At 40.1% G+C, this 23935-nt stretch overlaps 1 protein-coding gene across 2 annotated transcripts in view; it reads left to right on the top strand.

The window, feature by feature from the left end:
• The window catches only part of LOC129776192 (protein bowel), a 131363-nt gene that overhangs the window by 55522 nt on the left and 51906 nt on the right, over positions 1-23935 (top strand). For both annotated transcript variants that reach the window (XM_055781686.1, XM_055781685.1), the window contains one exon: positions 5436-6257. In XM_055781686.1, coding sequence (XP_055637661.1) covers positions 5437-6257 — 821 coding nt within the window. In that variant the 5' untranslated portion in view covers position 5436. The remainder of the gene's footprint in view (positions 1-5435; positions 6258-23935) is intronic.

Here is a 23935-nt window from a genome sequence, read left to right as displayed (position 1 = left end):
GCAGCGTTTCGTTGGTGATGTCGATGGCTGCTGTTTCCGTGTGGCGGTAGCTCTTCGGGTTGAACCCGGCTGGTGGCCCGCTCTTGCACATCGCCCTCCAGCCGCTGGCCGCTCGCTCTTACGCCCGTTCCAGGACCAGCTCCAGTTCGGGGACCCTCCTCGGGCGATCGCATTCTGAGTATTCTTCGTGAACGTAGCTCCATTTTCTGGGTGTATCTCCTTTGCCCGGGAGACAGCGGGTTGGCAAGGCCTCCATGACCCGGGAGGCCTTCCCCGGGAGAGATATAGCGCTCTGACTCGCTCGCACCCCCTCACTTAGCCACTTTCGACACCCGTTCTCGGAGCCAAGACCAGGTGTGTGTTTCCAGTTCACGCCCGATCTAAAAATGTCGTCATATGATCTTCGTGGAGGCGTGAGATAGGAACATTTGAGACCAACAGGTAGGCTCCTACCCTAGTGTTGATCCCCATTTGAGAACCTTTCCTTTATTTTCTTCGTTTTCTTTTGTTTTGTTTTTTTAATTTAATGTTTTGAAATTTTTCAAATTTTCCTGTTTTTTTTCCAAAATATGATTTTTTTTGTTTAGTTTAGTTTTTTGCTGAACTCTGTTCTCTATTTTCATTATCTCCCAAACATGTTTTTGTAGTAATATAATATATATTACTACAATAATATTTTAATTTTTTTTTTATTTCATGACTTTTCTATTTTTCCCTAAATTTGTTTTTTTGATCATAGTTAGAATGATCCGATATAATTTTTTTTCTGAATGTTTTATTTTTTTTATTGAATTTTGGTTTATCTCTTTTTTTTCCATAACTTTTTGCCAATTTGCTTTTTAATGTTCTTTATTTTATATTTTTTCAGTTTTTGAACTTTTTTATTTTTTCTTCCAGAATTCTCTCCTTCTTGATGTTTTTTTAGATTTAGAACTGTTCTGATTTTTTTCCTTTTTCGAATTCCATTCATTTATATAGGGGAGAGGGGGGCACATTCGGACACTTTTTTTCCTTGATTTTTAATATTTTTTGTAAACTTAAAAAAAATCCTGAATTCACCCTGGTTGTCATTTGGACACCAATGTATCATATGAGCGTATTAAAGGTGTGCGTTGATGCGATTACAAATGGTTTATTCGAATTTTTGAAAATTGCCTTTTTATCCGAATGTGCCCCATGTGTGGGGCAGTTTCGGACAGTAGTGAGGAAGTTTCGTTTCCTCTTATTTCCAGCATATTCTGCATTTTTCTGTTTATCAGTATTTTTCTGAAAGGAAACTTGGTGGATCACACCATTGAGGATAATGGCGGTTCCTTCGGCTGAAGGAGGCCTGGGTTGATAACTCAGATTTACGGGAACACTCTTTGGATTTATACACTTGGGAAAATTAAACACTTTGGAGTACTTCTACACACGGATTTATTACGCGATGTTCTTCGGTAAATGGTTGGAATTGAAATGGAAAATAAACGTTTTGGCTATGGATATATTCGTATGCTATTTGCTTGTATGCGTTCTGTTCCTGTTCGGCATCGGGATATGCTGTTGTCGTAGTGTCGCACACCACACATTGCATTTTGAATGGGGGGGAGTGATTTGGATAGGAAAAAGGATAGGACACAAACTTCGCGCTTTGGTCGCGAACAAAACTGCTTACTATGAGAGTCAGTAATAATGCGTGATTTTGCTTTCTTCCGTTTTCGAGTGGCGATTTTCCGCGGTGAAGTTTTTGGAAAAGGTTCAACATTTTCCGGGGACAAAGTTGCCAAAGTAAAATCTATCTGTGCTGTAGACGCAATGTTTTGCAGCATTGTTGTATTACCCGATGAGTCAGTTGCTACCTCCGCTCCAGTATGTGAAATCATTTGAGCATTCAAAATCTTTGTCCGAAAAAACCTTTCTTGAGAATGGATAGCCTGTCATTTTGAATCCAGCTAGGATATTACTCAGATTGAAAGAAGCATTATAAGCCGATACAACTATACCTGAAAGGTCGTGTATAGAAATAGTTTTTCCAGGATGTTTGAGTAACCAATCGTTCTGGAAAACAGAGAGCTTTTGCTTCAAAGGGACCATAACTGAAACATTCAGCAGTTGTAATCAATTTGTGACATATGGTGTAAAAGATACATGAATTTTGCAATTTTCTATTTTTTTAATTGTTTCCAAAGTGCAATGATGTTTTGATTGAATTTCGATTTTTTGAAATTGATTCGTTTACGTTGCTTTTTGCTACCTTTTTCAAATGTTCCAGAACTTTGAGAAACAGTTTTCCCGTTATGCAATCGTTAGTTGGGAAATTAGCAAAGACAATGAACCCAGTTGGACCACCTGAGAGCTAGAATCATTAAAACGTTCTATTCGAAACTAGTTCGATAGCTCTTTCCATCTCATCTTCGTTGATGCTGGCTGTAGCGGTTTTATTTTTGTAGTTTCGAATCATCATTAGGTCTGAGAATCAGACGAAATTGATGTTTGTTAGTAAACAACAATCAGATACAAGATTTATGAGGTATTGAACAGTGTCCGAATGTGCCCCACCACCATCCGAAGACAAATCATAATTTTATTTAATAAACCTTTATTTCCCCGTTGTACGTTTTTTTCATTTCATATTAGTTACTAACTAAGGTGGTGTACTTAAAATTCTAAATCAAACAAAGCTCAAGTTTCAAAACCAGCTCAAAAGTTTCAAGACGTGTATGAAAAAGGGCACTGTGTTATTTTCGTAATTAATAAACGATCAGGAGATGTCAAACCATATGACAGCTGTTGGTGTAATGGCTGTTAACTTACTTATATTTTTAATTTGGTTGAAAATTGTACCACTTAATTTTTACAAGCTTTGTCCGAAGCTGCCCCCGTCCGAAACTGCCCCCCTTTCCCCTATATATAATTTTTACTTCTGAGTTTCTTCCCTGATTTTTTTTTTCTAATAAAATGGTGAAAAAATAATATTTACTGAATTTCTATAACGAATTTATCATTTTCCTTTTTTTTTATTCGTTTTATAAATTTTCTTTTGTTTAGTTTTTGTGGAAGTGGATGTGAAGATATTTTTTAAATTTTTTTTCTAATTCTAATGTTTTTTTTTTCAAAATTTCATTAAATTTCCTATTTTTATTTATCTGTTTTTTTTTGCTGAATTCACTTATTATTTCCTAGACTTGTTTTTGTAGAATAGTTTTTTTCATATTCGATAACTTCTAGCTATTTTGAAGGTGAGCTGATTTATTATGAAAACACATAAAAACTATCGTCCCCATTGTTAAGAAAATGGAACAATACCATTTTCCCATCCTTATCTTGATGCCAATGTCCTCTCACCGAAAGAGATTTGCAATACAAGGAAAAGATGGTTATCGTTCAGTGCCGATGGTGAGTGCTTTCAAAATTTTCAAACGAAGTTCCCAAGCTTCTTTATTAATGTTTGTGGCCTGATGTGATCCTGGTGAACCATATCTTTGCACGTGTTCAACTGTTTCAATATCGGGACCACCAACACCATTCACACTTTTAGTCTCCTGACATGGGTTTTCGCTTTATCAATAAAAAAAAAACTATAAAACGTACCGAGTTTTGTTTTTGTTGGCTTCCATTATTAACACACCAATAGAATAAAAATAATAAAAAAATAATAGATTTTTTTTTGTGAGAAATGCATACTTTCTACACTTTACGAGATGTGCATCACCATCAAATGGAAAATAATTGATTTCATTTCCCCAACCTCAAACTTGGAATCACGAGGCATTGATCGAAATTATACAATTTGCCATAGTTCAAATTCAAGAAAAAACATGCGCTGTCAAAGGGCATCTACAACTTGAGAAGTTTCCGTGCATTATTCGAAACATATTTGTAGGAGATTACAAACAAATTATTAAAAACAACAGTGACCGCAAAATGACGCAGTCGAAAACGGCAACAGGTGCAGTAAAACCTGTTTTTGTGCGGTTTTTTTTTGCGCAAATTTTTTCGCGCTAAAAAAACGAGCCACTGAACTATCGAAAGAATTGTACAGCTTTTTCTCTAATACAGAATATAATACATACTGGAATACGATCCCTGAAATAGAATATGTATCACAACCAATTCACTCGATTCCACAAGATCGCCAAGGCTTGATGGCTTTTCGATCACTGTTCCGAAAATAATATCTCAGTATTAATTCGAATATTCTTGTTAAGGGACTTTTATATCGGATTACCTTAAGATTCCCTGCCTAGTTATTATTTTTAAAGAAAATCTTCAATATTTCAAATACTGTAGATCTATCTCAATTATATCGGTAACGCATTTAAAAACATCTTCGCTAGTTGATTTACCGTTTTGCAAAAACTCTTCATGACATTGAATTACGATATTTTTCTTAGATGAAGTTATTTATAACCTATGATTTCGGGATCTTATTTTTATGGTCGTTTGGTTCTTTACCACAGACAACAATAAGAGATAATAAACACCTGTAAATTTGCAAACAGATGGATTTATATTGAATTTTAATCTGAAAGTAACATTTTTTTTTATTCTTTATTTTTGAGATTTTCAACCTCCTGGGCTGGTTCGTCTCAGCGAAAGTAACATAACAAAACATATCAATTTGTCTTTCATTATTCAATGCTCACTCTTTATTCAGTGGAAATATGGAAATAAAATTAACAACTATGTACTGCGCGAATAAAATTTTATCAAATTGATTGGTCAAAATATCATGAAACACTATGTTCATTTGTTTGCAAACCTAGGAATTAATCCTCTCATAGTCTTCGAGTGCAACAAACGTAAGTCGATGTAAGAGCAAAATATGACGTCTAATTCCAATACGTCCATGTTCAAAATTTGTACAATTTGTCTGCGTACGGAATCAGAAGAGCACAATGAATAAACCCCCTTTCTCAGTGTCGGACTATGCAATATTCCTACGCCTTTCAGCCATTTGTTCAACCCATCCGGAGATGTTTATTCAGACCCAGCTTAAGGTTGACTGTTTGTTTCCCTCCGAACATTATTGACGATACTTCCTAACCCAATGGCTTATCACCTCCCGCACCTCACTTCGTGCACTGCCTCCTGCTTCCAAGTCCAGACGCCAGAGTGGAAACCAAGACACAGACCCATAAACGAAAAAGCTGTAATTCAATATTTGCTTCGCCAACAGGAATATAAACACAAAGTAAAAAACGAACACCAACAATAACAACAGTATTATTACCAAGGGAAGCGGGAATGTAAGCAAAAGCCTTTTGCTCCCTTCCCACTCCCCGTAACCGTTTTTGTTGTGACTGTAAATCATATTTATTCGGCCATACTCACGTATCCTGCATCTTCGTCTGGTGGCACAAAGATGATCGCACGTTTCGAGCCAACAGCACAATAAACTGTGTATATTTTAACTCATTCATATTTTTTTTCTTCCGTTTCTCCTCCCCCAGAATGCCTGCCGAAGGCTCACTCGACGACCATGGCATCACGACAATGTCACGTTCGTCTCGGATCGACCAGTTCCTAGCGGGTGGAAATCCTCCCTCGTCTCCAACGATTCGCGGTTCCTCCAGCGGAGGTGCCTCTGGCTCCTCGTCTGCCAGCGGGAGTGGCGGCGGTCGGACTCCATCCTCCTCGGGCAGTGGGTACGATGGTCAGCTGGGGGGATATCAGCCGCACATGATGAATCCCGCAGCGCAACATCACGGCCGGGAGAGTTCGGCCTTCGTACCGGTGCTACCGTCCCGGTCACTCAGACCAAGTCTCTATCCGGGCATGCTGGATGGACCGGACGGGATGTCCAAGGAGGGAGTCCCCAAGAGAGGCTCCAGCTACGAGCTGATGGCAATGATGGCGGACAAACGGAAAGAACTTGCACTCAGGGAAGCGGCCGCGGCGATGTTACTGCCCAGACACGGCGGACAGCCGGTGCAATCTCCCGGAGGAATATATCCACCACCAGGGGCGTTTCTTGGTGGACCTGGTCCATCTCCCACATCGGCCGGAACGTTTACATTCCCTCCCGGCGGTGTTGGCCTGTATCCCCCGGGAGTTCCCCCCGGAATGCACGCGGGTCTTGATCGACGATTGCTACGAGCGCCTGGCCGCGCCTCTCGGCCGAAGAAACAATTCATCTGCAAGTTCTGCAGCCGCCAGTTCACCAAGTCCTACAATCTGCTAATCCACGAGCGAACGCACACCGACGAGCGGCCATATTCATGTGATATTTGTGGGAAAGCCTTCCGGCGGCAAGACCATCTACGAGACCACAGGTAATTAGTCAACCCCGAAAAAAAAATCATTGCGGTTTTTCAACCTTATTTAGACCCCTGCTGAAAACTTTAAAATTACAACAGTCTCACCACTCCCCTCCTGAGAGGCCCCACGCTTGGTTTGGGGAAAATAAAAAGTGGACTTCAGAGAGGTTCCCAACCACAGTCCGCCATAGACGAACCACGTCATAAAAGTGTACCCCATTGCTATTTAGTTATAATTCCTGATTTATACTTCATTTTCAATTTTCTACACACCACCGTTTGTGGTGGAGTCGGCTCCAACCTTTCAGTTCATCGGTTTCGCTCGCATCATTCAACACCGCCTGTTTTTGGGAGCATCGTGTCCAGTCACGTACCTTATCTCTCAAGCTGTGCGATCGTTCCGCCCGCTTTCGTAGCGGTGTGCCAAACGGGGAGGCATCGATCAATCTTGGGTTTTGTTATGATTTTGTGGTGTATTCGGCGTTCCCCCCTGCTCGGCCCCAGTGGATCAGCTTAAGAAAAAAAAACGCTGTCCTTCTAGTTGGATCGCTCTCTCTCCACCCCTTCACACCCCCTAATCCTGACCAGAATCAATCAACTTCTCCACAAAGAGATCTATTCATTCCATTTTTCTCCCGCTGTTGCCGATTTAGCACGCACGCAAGAGCTTTAATCAGCCGCCCGATCTGGATCTATCAATCTGGATCGAAATTCTTTCCGCACAGAACCCGTGGATCGAAATAGCTGGCTGGATGGGGCCATTGTTCGACACGGATATTCCCTTTCCTCCCATTAATTACGGCTTGCCGATACAACAAGTCCGCTCCTCCGCTCGCCACCCCCTTCTGTGCGCGCCTTAGGTTAACATTGACGGTGTGTCTTCCGCAGATAATTGCTAGCCATGGCACGTCATCTCATCCTGGGTCTCGGTGAGACGAGGTGGATGTGGACGGAGCAGGTTTACATTGGATGATGAACTTGGTTCATTTACTGTGGTGGTTGGAGAGGGTGGTGGTAGTGACACACATCATCTAGCCGTGTTCCCACGATAAGCTCCTTCTTCTGGTTAACTTCGTGCCACCCTTTTTTTCGGTGAAGAATTCATTATGTAGAGCTGCACTTTAATTGGAGTAATGTTGAACCGACGGATGATGGCGTGTGCTCATGTAAGTGTCTTTTCGATTACACTGCGTGAGACGTGAGCCAGGGTTCCAACGTTCGTTGTTTGCCGTGGAAGATTGTTTGATGTGATTTCACTTCTGCACGGGTTTTCTATCCTCTTCCGACAGAACGGGTGTTTCTGGTACAACAGCATAACGGAAAGTATGCTGTAATTTACATTCCCTACGCTTACATCGAACCCAAATTCTCCACTCGAACCTCAGTTAACATAAGTGACAAAAGTTCTGTCAGTCGTTTGAAAATTCATAACTCGACAGACAGAATGACATAAAAAGTTAATATCTTCACTGAAGGTTGGTAGGTTTGCTGTTAGCTACGTTGTTAAACCATTTTTGGAGTTTCTTGCATCGTTTCAATTGTATTTGCCTCAATAAGTGGCAATAAATAGCACACATCGCATACACATTGTGTCTAATATACCCTATGATCAGAAAGTACAGGGCATTTAAAAAATACAAAATAGAGTTAAATTTCAGGCAAATTTATTTTATCTCCTTCAAAATATGATCCATCAGAAAGCAACACACATGTGCCAACGCTTGACCTACTCATCAATGCATCACTGGTATGCCGACGAAGGGATGGCCTTTAGTTCCCTCGTCGTATTCTCTTTGATCTACTGAATCGACTGAAATCTCAAAGTGGCAATTTCAACTTGGGAAACAAAAAAAATCTCATGGGGCCATATCAGGTGAATACGGTGCTTGCTCGAGGGATTTTTTTTAAGTTTGGTCTAATAATTCAGTACAATCCGGGCTTGGTGCGATGGTGCGTTATCATCATGCAAAATCCTAGAATTGTCGGCAGAAACTAAGTCGTACCAACATAAGGGGTAAAAACGGTTCCCGCATGCACGGTATGTTTAAATAAATAATTCCCGGTACTTTCTGATCATAGTGTATACCGGAATTTTGTAATTTGAAATCTTCACGCTAAACATTTTTCAATTGTTTTTAAGTTGGTTCTACTGTCAGTGGTCTTAAAGACAGTTTTGAAAACGATCTGCCATTTAGTTTGTTTATAGCATCATTAAAAACAAGTTAACTTTTTTGCCCGGTGATTTTTGATATGAATAAATCTATTTGTCAAAGATATTTTTTCCAATTCATTTATTTGTAAGGCTCAATCGCATAAGCTTTGCGAAGCCACTAATCCATGGTTTGCTTATACAAAGTTTCAACTAATTGCTATGTTTGGTAGTATTCGACCGAATACTCGCGGTTTACTCGAGGTTAAAAGGGCAACAATTTTTGTGGGACAGGAGAGGCTAGGGATTAGGATAAGGGGTACCGTTGTCTCAACCGAGGGTTTCCGCACGCACTGTAGCATTGTGCGTAATGACCAGGGATAGCATCTGGTGTTCGACGAGCTGTCGAGGGTGGGCGACGGTGAGATGAGGGGACAATACAAACAAACTAATAACGGAAAAGAAAAACACAAAAGCATTAAATACATATCCTATACCGTTTCACAAACATATAGATCAACTGCATATAGCAGATGGCGCGAGTTCCCAACATTCAAATTGCAGCGAATTTCAGCCTACCTTGTATTGATAACCTACTGTTCAAGCGAGAGTCGATAAATATGAAACAACACTATCAATTAATACCAATGGAATGAACCTCAACATCAGCTTGACGTGAAGTTCATTTGCTTCTTCATATTCGTCATGATATTCGAAACGACGAAATGACGAGAATGAAGAAGCGTGTTAGTGAAAATCAAAGTATAAAATTCAACGTCATCCAGTTGGTAAAGAAATCGATTAATTGTAAAGGATGGCCATTCATCACACAACATTCTTGTTTTCCAATTATATGGGCAATGTGTTTAATCTTGTTTTGATTTAAGGTTCAATGATGCTGGCTCTAAATGACAAGCAATAATATAAAACCCATCGCTAAACGTCGCTCAACCGCACAACAGTTAACGCTCAACGAAACTAATGTTGCCTTTTCCAGGAATCCGGTCCTTCCTTTTTTCTAAATATGGAAATCTAACACGTTTTCGATAAAAATTCGTTGCAAGCGAAGAAGTTCGACTTAACGTTCGTGATAATCACCTGAAATTATTGACAGTAATTAAAGAGCCTGAAAGCAGGTTTTTCGAAATTCATTCATGCTGTTTTCGTTTAATACTCAATACTGTTATACTCATTATGACAGACATGGTGTTGAGTTTCAACAGAAGGAAATTCATCCAACACTGGGAGGAAGTTAATTTCTTCATTCGTGAATAAATTTTGATAATTTGCGGCACTGGTCTGCAGGCTTGTTGGAGATCCTCCCCAATGCGAAGTCGATTGCTGCCAGCTCAGCAACATAAACGGAACAAGGTTTCTGCAGTTTACGGAAGGCGCTCGAATTTTCATTGAAAACACCGAAACCAGTGGATCCATTTTGCGAGACCCACCAGTGAAGTATCTTTTCATGCAACTGACTTTTTCGTACTTTCGGTTAAAAATATGGGGAATGAAAGTTGGTCGAACCTGATCGTAAATTCCAAGTATTGCTTGTTTCATCGACAGATTGTATTTAATTGAGGAACTGCGGATGGAGAAGTGAGCACGGTCTGGAGTAAACGATGGAAGACAAATATCTGATGAAATATAGTGATGATAAATTCTCATAAACCGAGATTGTATATTTAGATAAAGAATTTTTTCAAAGTTTACAAATCACAAGTGTGTTCGTGAGTCCGCATTCCACCAGTATTCTGAGAGAAAGCTTCCAGAATCGGTTCTGCAGAGGAGTTACTCCTGCCAGAACCTCGGGGCTCATGTTACGCGTTGAGTGCATACAGCCGAGAGCTATACGCAGACAAATTCGTTCCAATTTTAGAAGGTGACTTTTAGTTGCTGAGAGAAAGCAGAAAGAGCCATACTCCAGAATAGATAGAATAGTTGTTTTATAAAGCGCTATGAGATCTTCCGGATGAACTCCCCACCACGTAGCGCAAATCGAACGAAGAAAGTTGACCCTTTTTTGGCATTTTTGCTCCAAATACGTAATGTGGGTATTCTAAGTGCATTTTGTATCAAACCAGACAACAAGGTATTTGAACGTCAATGATTGGGTAAAGTTTCTTCCCAAAAGCTTAAGTTGCAATTAGGCTGGGGATCGCTTTCGAGTAAACACCACCAGTTTAGATTTCTGCGGCGAAAATTCGATCCCTAAGTTCCTTGCCCAAGAAGACATGTTATCTAGGGAATTTTGCAATAGTCAATTTAAAAACTAATCTCAGCTTCCGGTTTTCAGAATTTGGAAAGCCTCACTGTCGTCCGATCGCTGGATGACTGATGAATCGTAAATGTTGTGATCTGAAATCGCAAATTGATTGTTTATACTCAATAAATGTAAAACGGGTGGAGCTTAAATTGCAATATTGCGAGCGATCGTTTCATGTAGGCCGGATTCGCAGAGCAAATGGGCCAAACAAATGTATGTATAGGAACATAGGAATATTTCCATTTTTCTGCAATTTAAAACAATTACGAAATAGGGAATCGTAATGTAGAGCATATCAAACAAATCATAGAAAATTTCCGATTCGATTGATATACAGATTATCAGAATATGGTCGCAGCAGAAATAGTTATTAATGTAAAAACTTTCATTTCTCAAAAATGTACCCTGTTTCCTTCATTGACGCCATTACTGAGCGATTAGTCCTACGCCGAAAATAGGTAATGTTTTCTTAGGTTTTCGCGATTATTACACATACGAGGGTCACTATTTATATTTCGGGAATTGGCAACACTGATGTCATGTGAGTCCATCTGACGGTTCCATCGTAAAGTTTAACATTTTTGACGATATACGTACTCAGAACATTTTGTCATACGGACGCTATTTGTTTATTTTATATTTAGTTGAAAGTTTGGTCTCGGCAAAAAAATGGAACTGAATCGTGAACATTTTCGTGCGATGATTTTTCACGACTTTCGACGTGGATTATCACAACAAGAGTGCGTCAATCAACTTAATTTGACTTTTGGCGATGAAGCTCCATCAAGAACCACTGTGTATCGCTGGTATGTGCTCCCGTGGCCGAGTGGTTAGCGTCATAACTAACATGCCGGGTGTTCGGGTTCGATTCCCGTTCTGGTCGGGGGAATTTTTCGTCAAAGAAATTTCCTCCGACTTGCACTGTGATCACGCGTATTCTAGAGCTTGCCACTCAGAATGCATTCAAGGCGTGTTATTTGGCATAGAAATCTCAACTAAGTACTAATAAAATGACGCAAGTAATACTACGTTGAGACGGCGAAGTTCCTCTAGGAACGTTAGTGCCATTGAAGAAGAAGAAGAAGAAGTATCGCTGGTATAGTGAATTCAATCGTGGTCGTAGTTCGCTGTCCGACGAGTTTCGTGAAGGTCGTCCAAAATCGACTGTAGTGCCAGAAAACATCGATTCTTTGCACGAAATGATTAAGCAAGATCGTCATGTAACCAATTGTGAGATTGAGGCATCCCTAAGCATTAGTTCCACCATCATATATGCGATTTTACATGAACACTTAGTTGTGCGAAAATTATGTTCACGTTGGATCCCACATAATTTGACAATCGCTCAAAAAAAAAGGCTCGTGTCGATAATATATGCTTTGAAAATTGGTTTAAGCGCATGCAAAAGTGTATCGATCATCGTGGCGAGTACTTTGAAAAACAATAAAAATATATTCGCAGCTTAACTATTTGTTTTTGTTCCTATTCCCGGAATATAAATAGTGACCCTCGTACAAAATGGTGAAAAATAAAGTAACACCAGGTGGGCTAACCAGAAGAGACCCGCAGGCCGCTGGTTGAGGATCTACTGTATGATTAGGGAAAAAGGGGGAACCACCTAAGCAAATCGCCTAATATTTCCAAACCAATACGGTCTGAATAAAAAATGTCACATTGTATACTAAGCTACACTTGTTTTCTCTCAATCAATAATGTTTAATCATTATATCAAGCTTTAAACTACCAAATATATCATTAAATAAAAGAGATGATTTTTGATTTTTTAAATTTGATGTGGGATGATTTGGACCATCTGTGGGGTGATTGGGTCCAGTGTGTGTTTGATCGGAAAAAACATAAAACATGTTTATGTAAAGTATTTTGGAATAATGTTACAATCAGTAACAGTGTTCTGGGATCGATACCTGGTGTCTTGGCCATATTCCAGACCGAAAAATTGGATTGAGACCATCTCGAATTCTGCATGTTTTTTTTTTCACTGTTGTTCGAGCATTTTCAAACAGTTTCGATGCTTGGTCAAAGAAAGTCCGTTCTTGATGGCCTGCGTTGCTCTTTCAAGCTCCTCCTTCTTCCAACGTTGTCTGCCCATCCTCTTTTTTGTAATTCAGCGGCATCTGAAATCAAATAGACCAAAGAAAAACCTCAAATCTGTAGGACCAATTCACCCCACAGAAACGTGTCCATGTCACCCCACACAACATGAAAAAATTAAAATGCAATTAATTTCATTTAGTGTTATCAAACTTACAGTTTCGCTGCATCAAATTGTTGTTCTTCTGTAGGCGAACAGAACTTTACTGCACAATACACAAAAAGTTTATTTAAACAGCGGGAAAAACCTTAAAACAAAACCACGATCGGCTTGCTGTGTTCATGCTACCATTTCCTTCCACCTGCCGAATTTTACCAAAGTTTTTTTTTACATTAGTTACATACGGTTCATTAATGAAAGAAGATGGCATTATAGAAAAATCCAAGTTGAACCGTACTTTTTGAGATGATGAGGTGGTCCAAATCACCCCGTGTTACCCTATATTGATGTTTGCATCATGAACAGCGAACATACATAACCTCTCTTTTTTCTCTCTACGTAGGCACTTTTCCTTTCAGAGTTTTGTAAACTTTTCGTTCATAAAACTTGAAATGATGAAAACAAATAAGTGGTCTTATAATAGACAATGTATTCATTGACATCGCGCGCGGACACACCTACACACATATATAAAAACCATGCATTACATTCTTATCATCAATCCAAACACATCTTCTTCGATGACATTAATATTCCTAGAGGAACTTCGCCGTCTAAATCTAAATCTAAATCTAAATTACTTGCGCTTTTTTCTTTAGTTTTTAGTTGAGATTTTTATGTCAAATAACCCGCTTTGAATGTATTCTAAGCAGCAAGCTCTAGGATACGCGTATCCACAGTGCAAGTCGGAGATTTTTTTTTCGAGAAAAATCTCCCGTTCTGGCCGGGAATCGAAATCAAACCAAACACATCTTAGTTATAAATTGATATCGTCTCATGTGGCAGATGAGAGGTAAAATATAGTTTGGCTCATAGAAATTAAAATAGAGTGTATAACTTCAATCAATATTATTTTCATTTTTCATCGAAAACTCTTTTTCAGAAGCTTTCAAAATTTGGGGGATTATAAACCTTGAACAACATCAATTTTCCAATCTGGATCACTATCTCTGCGGAAATGATGGTGTTTGAACAAAGTGGAAACTTGAAGCACACACCAAACTCTTCTTTTGAAAATTAAAGTAAGTGCTCTGGAAGAAAAACTTTCAACCGCATCTTTTCGTCGCCGTCTGCCGATGAATATTTCTCTACCGCACGCACAGCCCAGCCCCCGGAGGTAAGCGCAAGTTCCTCGCGTTGTTCAAAGATTTCTTATCTTGCTCAAAGAATCGATATGCGGTGCTTTCAAACATCTCTCGCATTCGTCCCCTTCGAGCTACACACACACACACACACCAGACACAATCACCCCTCTCACCGCTTTTTCGCTAACGGAAAGTCGGTTAATGGCACCCCGAAGAATACCTTGCCTGGCAGTGGCGCATCCAATCCAAAGACGAGACCTCTGAAAAAGCAGCAAGCATCTGCATGTCTGCAGAGTGCCTCCGGGAGGTTGTTGTCAGTGAAACTGGTTCCTGGCTCGCATGTGTGTTGTTGTGTTATTACCGGAGCGCAAAATCTCGGAAGATGCACTTTGAATGGGCGCCGAGGCACACATGATGAAGTATCATTATTGTATTGCGCCCCGTTGTAAGATGAAGTACGTTGTAATTCCCAACGAATTTGGTGCAATTATTTTATAACTCAGCCCGAAATTTTCGCTGCGGTCTGGGTGTGACACGTGTTGTTGCTGGAACTAATTGCAACCTTGACAAGGGAAACACTTGCGTAAAAAGTCAGTCACAAAGTTCCTTCCACCAGCGATGAACGACAAGCTTTTTGATGAAGAGCTGCCACGTACTTTCCCGACTCAGGGAGCAACAATGTTGGTTTTATGCACTTTCCATAGTTCGTGCTGCCAGTGCAAAGTTGCATTGCAAGTCGCTCTGGGATGGGTTCCAACAAAGTTTGCCCTTGAAGTCGGAAAGTTCCACTTCCGCGTATTGCAACAAAATTTGAAATTAAAGATCTTCCGCTCTTACGTTCGATTATGTTTTTCCCGAGGTTCCATTCGAAGGGATGGTGAGAGTGTAAAGGGCAAACTTTTCCCAGACTCCCCGTTCCTGTGGCAAGACTTCTGCCAAATTCTGAACATGTAACATCGCAGAAGCTAGGGCTCATATCAACGGAGAGGTAAAAACTGGGCTCAGAAGGGAACGAATGGAACTACGACACCACGGAACAAAAGTGGAGGAGAAAATTTATTGCCAGTTTCGACAAATTTGCGATCATCAGTGGTATTAAATATTAATAGAGCACAAATTCACGGCACTTCGTTTGAAATTCATTGACTGTCTGTGTGAGTGCGCCAGGGAAGTAAATTCGTATGATTTGTAACATTTGGATTCGTACGGAATCAGCGAAAGCAGAGGGGGGGGGGGCAGTGTTTTCGAATCTTTGCATCTTTGAAAGCTTTCAAAATAGATTAAATTGTGATGAATCAAGGGAATCTGTGAGTGCCTTTTTGCTATCACCTATCCAACATCTGAGTAACGCTAATGGACGTTTCGGATTTGTGCTGGCTCATCTTTAAAGTGCTTCGAGTCCACCTTGTCACCTTGCTTTTGATATTGTGTTAGCCCTTAATTATTTGTTCGCCACGGTCCCAGGTAAGACCTACCGCTCTATCGGTTAAAGACAACAAGCAACCGGCATCTATTCCCTTCCAGAACGGGAAGCAAGAGCGATGCCAAATTTCATTAGCCTTTCTTCTCGAACATGCAAATTTATTCTGCAGAAAAACCGAAGGAAACGAACAAAACTGTAGTCGTTATCATCATCGTCTCGTCTTTGGTCCTCTTGCGGACGGATTCCGGGTATTGCAGATGTTGGCAGGCAGGCAGGCAGATAAGTGGGGTGTGAAATTCGTCTTCCATTGCCGCCGCCGCCACTGCTGTTGCTCCTGACGAGTTGCCCGGTGCCATTAAAATTCAGCACAGATCATTAAAAAGTAATCACGTTCAAGGAGTTTGTTTCCTTATGTGTGAGATACATCCCAGAAGTTGTTTTCCTTCTCCTATCCTCATCGCACACATGTGTGTGACCTTTGCAAGAATCGAAAAAGTTCATTATTGACTTAGGCGGAATTAGCATACTTTTGACGGGCTGAAGCTGCGGAAAACCCCCGCTCCGACGAAACGTTTTTCGGGATAAAAGGAAACAAGTACGTGTAAATTTGAATAATTTATTCCGAAACAGGGCGCGTTTGAGGTACTGCAAACCAAAAAATTGTTGTCATTTTCCATTCGCATATCGGCAGCACGGAAACCTGAGCCAGAGTACCACTGGCTCAGCCTTTTGAATTACACACGTAACCTCCAATCGTCGGCCCAGAGACAGAGGGACGAGAGATTAATTAGTATAATGTTGCTATATTCATCACATTCCTTCTCGTCTCGGACTGAGTAAGGGGGTAATCCATTTGTTCGTTCGTTCTTCTCAAACAAAAACTACGGCACCACAACTCCAAAAGAGACCCGTTTGATGTTGTTTCAATTTATTTTTACGAGGCACTCGGAAGGTGTTAATGATGGCCCCAACATCGGCTAGTTTATTGGGTTGAATTCCACCGAATAAGGGGTTCCTGCTTGGGAATGGCAGTGAATGCCCGGGGGTTACAAGTTTAACGACCGCAGTTACAAGTCCCTCCAGAATGACTTGTTATGATTAACTGAACATTCGGTTCATTTGAATGTTGGAAGGTTTGCCTTCTGAGTCTGAGAATAAAGTGAAGCATAGTTAAAATTCACTTGACGTCGAAGCAATTATGTTTTGAAACTACTGTTTATTCATTTTATTCAAAACCTAATACCTCTCAACAGATTCCTTAAAATATCAGTTGAAGCAGTGTCACGATAAGCTGATCAGGTTATACTGTTCTCCCAATTAGAGAATAAAATTAAACCCCCGAAAATATTTCTTCGTTGACAAAAAAAAATCCACGATTAATATATTTCAAACGCATTAAAAATAAATTGTTTTTACACTGGACAAAAAAAATAGAGTAAAAAAAAAATGTTCGATACACATTTAAAAAAAAAAACTTTTTTTGTGCGGTAGATAGGGACCGCATGAAAAAAGTTTCCCCCAAGAAAATTACTCAAAGCCACGCCGTTCACCTTCAATTTCCTTTTGTTTCCCTGCTTTGTGAAGTGACGTTCATGATCAGGCCCGATGTGAGAGAATGTGCAGTACTCCAACTTTCAATTGAAAGCAGTGATCGTCCTTTCACATGCGAAGTTGAAAGTAACATATACCTCATTCAAATGGTATTGAATAGGGAAAATACCAATCGTCAAGTGAAAGTGTCTGCTTCAAATTCAAAGCCAACGACAGCAGAACGGAAACGGAATTGAAGAATCGATATTTAAGTGTGCGTAGTGAATGCACACAATCGAAATTAAAATTGGCTGAACAGAAAGGAAGAAGTAAAAAAAGTCATTTTCATCTTTTAGTTTCAAAATTGTCAAGCCCTGGTTGCACACGTGGGTGACGTCCAAATTGAACCTCTAACTCACAGGAGTCAACATATTAGGGTGGTAGCGAAAATGGTTTTCTAACCTGTGCTAAGTTTCAGCTCAATCGGACATGATTTAGAGGTGCCTCAAAGCGCTCAAAGTTTTGATTTTTTGATCCTCGAAAATCTTCCAAGGGGGGAAAAGGAAATTTGGAAAATCGAATTTTTTTTGATGCCAAAAGACTTTTAAATGCATTAAAAGTCGAGATCCAGTGACATCCCAAAAAAGAATTTTCGGCCGAAAATCTACCTTTTGGAACTTAGCGTGAGAGGCAATGAAGGTATGAAAAAAAATATCGAATTTAAGAACCGACCATGTACATTTTGTTTATTGGCACAAAAAATGACCTGTGCAAAATTTCAACTCAATCGGACATCATTTAGGGGTGCTTCGAAGCTCTCAAAGTTTGGAAGGTTTTCCATACATCCATTGCCACCCTAATACACGTGCATCGGTGGCGAGGAATGAAGTGGATGTGGTGTAATATACATATGAGAAATGAATTCCAAACAGACATTCAGTCTGAGAGAATAAGAAGTCATTTTACTCTCCAGCACACGAAAAAGCATCTTTTCTGCCAACGCTAGTTTTGGTGTACAGGCAAACCTTTTGTTGTGCGGGGGATAGGAACCGCACAAAAAAAGTCGCATAAAAAAATTGTGCCAATCTTCACCAGTAGCTTTAAAAAATCGTGTTCGGTACAAAATTTGAAAAAAACTTTTTTTGTGCGGTAGATAGGGACCGCATAAAAAAAGTTTCGCCTAAAAAAATAACTCAAATCCACGCTGTTCACGGTTCGATTTCCTTTTGTTTCCCTGCTTTGCGATGGGACAGTTTGCGTATTCGATTGCGCGTGGCTGTGTTGAAAGAATGGAAATTGGGATGGCAATGGAATGGGATTGTAAAATTCGATGTAAACTTGCTCTTTTCACACTGTCAGTTGCAAACAAACTGAATTTTACGCTTTGAAATAAATCTTATCGCAATGGTCCTGAATCATGAAAGCTTAGAATGTGGACATCATCAAAATTAAAACACACGTTTTATTTTTTCTTTGCTTTACTAAGCGGTCCCACTTGCGCAGATCAGGAAATCAACTATTTTCTCCATTCAAGAAGCTCCTACTTACACGTTGAAACAAACAAAATTGGCTGACACAGTACCTCTTTACTGCAATGAAATAAATATCAATAATCGAAAACAAAATAAATGCTAAATGTCCAATAATTTAGTCATATATGATCATTTTCATATACCGCACACAAAAGGTGCACAAAAACAGGATTGACTGTATTTTCGTCATTTGCAGGAATCTATTTCTACCAATGTCTCGTATCACAATAGGCGCGAAACATTTCGATTTGAAAACGAACAAAATGTTTGCTCTCCATAAAAGCCGTTTTCCCATTTCATGTTTATGCACGGCGAGGTTGCCGACGATGCACATCTTTTCCGCTCGAATTCCGCAAACGTTGCGGAGTTTGTCGGCCATCGTTCAAAACCCGGACACTGACATGACTTGCGAACTTGGAGCTCCTGCTGCTGCCGCCATCGGAAGCCGTTGCCGTTGTCTGTCGGAACGGAGTTACAACAAGCTGTCAGGGGGGAGAAAAACGGATAACCTGGGGAAGCTTTGTAATGCCTGCAAATATTGATAAATTGGCAAGATAAGCGATATCGTGAGCGAAATAAAGCACACAAAAAAAAGGCCGCGTCTACCCAATCGCTTTCAGGTGTACATACCACATCCCTGCAACAACAGCACAGGGTTCGAGGCCTTGTCGAGCTGCATTTGCATATTAATGAGCGCGAGGATACCCATACTAAGGAAGAGAGTGGGGTTCGGCTTCTGTCTGTTGCCGTTGCAGCAGTTCATGTTCGGATTCAAAGAAGGAAACTCAATTAAAGCCATTCGGGAAAGCGATCCTCCGTACCCGGGTAAGTTAATTGGCAGTTTTTAGCGGACTCCAAAAACGAACACGACAAGCGGCGAGCAAGCCGATTGGAAAGGATGGCGAAATGAACGCGTGTGACTCGATCTGACCTCCCGATTGGCACGCAAAAGACAGAAAAATAAATATACAAAGATCGCTCGGAAGAAAGTTAAAATAACATTCGCATGATTATGGCCGAGGGGTCCTTGTGGCGTTTGCTGTTCGGAAAATTAATGCCTCCAGCTGCAATCGATAATTAGGTTGCGCAAATTAATAAATGTCTGCGTCTGCAAGAGTTTAAATGCTGCAGGTTGCACCATTTTTCTCTCCTGTGTACACGTTAAACACCGGAGCGAAAAGATTACAATCGACTAGTAGTTTATCGATGCATTTCCATTGCTCGGAGCGCAAAAAAAACCGCAAACATGAACGCACGAATGGGAAGCTCATCACCATTTTCAGGCAGTAGTAGTGAGTCTCGCAGTGCAATTTGAGCTAATTTCGATGCCTCGGCAATCAGCAGGATGTGCTAAAATTACAACCTTCGTAGATCGAGCGAGCGAAAAGTTGGTTAGGGTCACTTACCCGGCAGACAGCTCGCTTCGGTCCCTCGGCCCAAAGAGGGATACCCTTCCGCGCACCGCGGGACCAGGAACAACCACCTGTTACGCTAATGGTCTTCTGCCACTTTGCTGCCCCGCTGCTGGGGTGGAGAGGGAAAAACTCACCTTTTCAAAAGATCCGTGTTACGCTTGGTAGAACGAACAAAAGGCCTCCAGATTCTGTGGGGGGTTTACAGCGCTCTTCCCATTCATTCGATTTGGTTGCAAATTTGCCTGCAATGGTGGTGGCGCGATAGTAGCCCCAGTTTAATTGAAGAGTTCTTGGTTGTTGTTTTTTTTTTGTTTCGCGTGCTATTCTTCATTCTCCCACCAGTCGGTAATTATGCAAGCTGCCTGGAGGTGAGCGAATAAAAACCGAAACGGGGTGCGCTGAATGCAAATATCTTCGGTTGCGGAGTTGATTGCTTTGTTACTTCTTGGAATTAAATTCCGGAGCTGTGCTGGGAGCAACATCAAAACCAGTGTATACTGTCGCAGGAATCAGCTTTTTAATTTTTTCATCACCATGCGCATTTTTTCCTGACGTGATAAACACTGTTAAAATATGATAAGTCCGGCGATGAGCTTCCCTTATTACGCTCTTCACGTGTTGAGCTGGATAAGAAAAAAAATCAGATGTAAATTCTAGTCCAACATATCTCTGGATTTATGGAAATTGCTACATGCAAATTATACTTAAAGTCATGAAATGGAAGTGAACTACAACTGCAAAACTGCATTACATTTGAATGTTTCTTCTTAATTAACACATCTATATATATAAAAATCGATTTGTGTCTGTCTGTCTGATTCTTATGGACCCGGAAACTACTGAACCGATCAACATGAGAATTGGAATGTAGGGGTTTTTGGGGCCGGGGAAGGTTTTCGTGATAGTTTGAGACCCCTCCCCCTCTCTAAGGGAGGACTGCCATACAAATGAAACACAAATTTCTACATTACTCGAGAATAAATCAAGCAAATGACCAAATTTGGCATGTGGAGGTTTTATGGTGCACTAAATGTTTCTATGGTGGCAAGACTCTCCACCCCCCTCTCTTAGGGGAAGCGGCCATACAAATGAAACACAAATTTCTGCATTACTTGAGAATTATTCAAGCAAATTAAACCAAATTAGGCATATGGAGGTTTTAGGGTGCGATAAATGTTTCTATGGTGGTTAGACTCTGCACCCCCCTCTCTAAGGGGGGTTGCCATACAAATGAAACACAAATTGCTGCATTAATCGAGAATTAATCAAGCAAATGAAACTTAATTTGGCATGTGGAGGTTTTAGGGTGCAATGAATGTCCTTACGGTGGTTAGATACTCCTCCCGCTTTCTAAGGGTGGGCTGTCATACGAATGAAACACGAATTTCTGCATAACTCGAAAACTAATCAAGTACATGGAGCCGAATTGGGCATGTGAAGGTTTTACGGGGCACGAAACGTTTCTATGGTGAATTTACTCCTCCCCCTCTCTAAGGGGATAAACTTCTGCATAACTCGAGAACTTATCAAGCACAATTTCGGATGTGAGGGTTTTTGGGTATGAGAAATGTTTCTATGATGGTATGACACCCCTCCCTCCTTTGGAATGGAGAGGGGGTCCCATAAAATTATTACATATTTCAACCAAAAATATTCCAACCAAACATGAAAAATATTCCAACCAAACATGACAAAAATATTCCAAAAAAATTCCATGAAAAATTTTCGGAAAACCTTGGAGTAAAAAGGGAAAATTCTGAAAATTAAATTGTTCGAAATTGCAAATGGAATTTAATGTGACGAAACGCACTCCTATATCTTCTTCCATCTATCCGATTTAGGGCTGTCTTTATTCTATCATATTTTCTGTATAAAACATTTATTCCATATAACGGAGAAACATGTTATTTGCAAGTGGTTGAAAAATCTTGAACGTGAATTGTGTCTGAAAACAATCTGATATTATAATGATGAGTTTTGTTAGAAATACTAGGAATTTTATAGTAAAAGGTAAATTCAACGGTGTTGATTAGGAGATCAATCAATGAACAGTTCTGCGAGTGGACCCATGAACTTGCTCATAGTAAGAAAACGGGAATGTTTGAAGGTATTGATAACAAAAAAAAACAAATATTGGGCGGGACGAAGTTTACCGGGTCAACTAGTGGGATATATTTAAATGCTCCACACAAATCATGACTGTCCTCACATTGTTGCAAAACAATAAGACCATTACTTATTGAAACAAATCGAAGAGGCATACTAGTAAAAATCCCAAATCATTCATTTTTCATCATGTAAAGTTAGTTCTTTATTATCGTAGAGAGAAATAATACACTAAAATGTTATAAAAGCATTCCGGGAAAAATTACCCTTACAGCATCTGTAATTGCAAAGATTGAACGTGAAAAAATTAGACCACATGTTGTTCTATTCAAGAAAAAACAGGAAGTGGGTTATATTAATGGTATAACCGCAAGCGTGACGTAGGACTATCGTTGATTTAGAGATCATTTGTTTGAAGTTGAATCTAAATCCATTCAGAATGAATGAATAAATGAATATTTGGGAGACTTCGAAAACGAGAGCGTTACGTTGAAGGCACAAGGTTTTATGCATCCAATATAGGATACGAAAAACCTTGTTCTGAAGAATAATCTTCAGAAGCTAACCTGCTAACTGTACTTGATTGACAAATCACAAACCCAAATGTATTATATGGATATTTTATGGATAGAAAACATTAAAATAAACTCTTTCACATGAATCTAATTTTAAATTCCCAGAGGAACTGGCAGATTATTTTCAGTAACGATTAGATATTTCCACATTTTCCTCGATACTGGAAGCCCACCAGTGGTTAATGCCAACTCGATAACCACCTGTTAATAGCCGCGCGTGTATGTGTGTGTAGCGATGTCTTCCCAGGGAACCGTTTGTGGCATCACTCTCCTCCTGATAGATTCCCTTCTGGCCTAGGGTGCACAAACAGGCTCTTGGTGACACCGTTCATCCGCGCTTTCATGATAAATAAAGAGCTTCACCGCAACAGCGACAACATGCTCCAATCGCTGTTCAATTAGAACTGAGTGGATTTCCGAGCGCCGCTCGCTTATATACCGATTGGTGATTTCAATAGCCTGTTTTGAAAGCAATTTTAAGACTATTGAAACAAGTTTTCGGATCAAAAAGTAACAAGTTTATAACGCGTAGACATTTTATCTTTCGAATGAAGTGTTTATCATACCATTTCGTTCAGTTGTTTAGGAGCTATTAACGCTCAAAATCTCGGTCTCCGGCGTAACGCTTTCGTTTTCGAAACTTTGATTTTACACCCCGGTATAGAAATGAAAGACGTAGTCCTACGTCAAAAATTCCCTAATCTGCAACCATCAATATTTGAATTCCTTGATTTCACAGAGTTCATGGACTTCTTGACAATCTGACACAGATTTTCTGTCGAACTTTGATCGAGGGACTAGAATGCATAACATCAAGCTTATGATCTTGAAATCACTTCTTCACAGAACATTCTTGCATAAAAGACAAGATAGTTTTAACGGCCTTTCCCATTAAACATTACGATTGTCATGATCCCAGCATAAAAGTGTTGGTTCTTGTATCTTCTTTATCCAGAAAATTGGATTAACTTTGGGAGACATATCCCCAGACCATGGTATCTCCTCCTCCATGTTTTTATGTTTCGGTTGTGTTTTATAACTCGGAACGAACAAGCTTAAATCGTCTGCTGAACTGAATGGATCGATGTACGAAGGTCGTTTGATGTGATCAAGGACTTCAAAGTCACTCTCATTGACAAATCGTCGCTCAATAATGAAATTACTGCATTCTAAAGGGTGTGTCACATCAAATTGCATCACGGAAAAAACGCTGTAGAAATTCGCCCAGTAGACCGATCCTTTTGAAAATTTTAGACAGTAAAATAAAAACTATTAAACAACTTTTGGCATTTTCTTTTTATTCATACTTCGAGCCCAAGCCCGTATGCTCGCACCTTCCTCTT

Source organism: Toxorhynchites rutilus, chromosome 3 (genome assembly GCF_029784135.1).
Source record: "Toxorhynchites rutilus septentrionalis strain SRP chromosome 3, ASM2978413v1, whole genome shotgun sequence".
In the NCBI taxonomy this organism is placed as follows: Eukaryota; Metazoa; Arthropoda; class Insecta; order Diptera; family Culicidae; genus Toxorhynchites; species Toxorhynchites rutilus.
The sequence above is the reverse complement of the archived record's forward strand: the minus strand, read 5'-3'. Positions and strand labels throughout refer to the sequence as shown.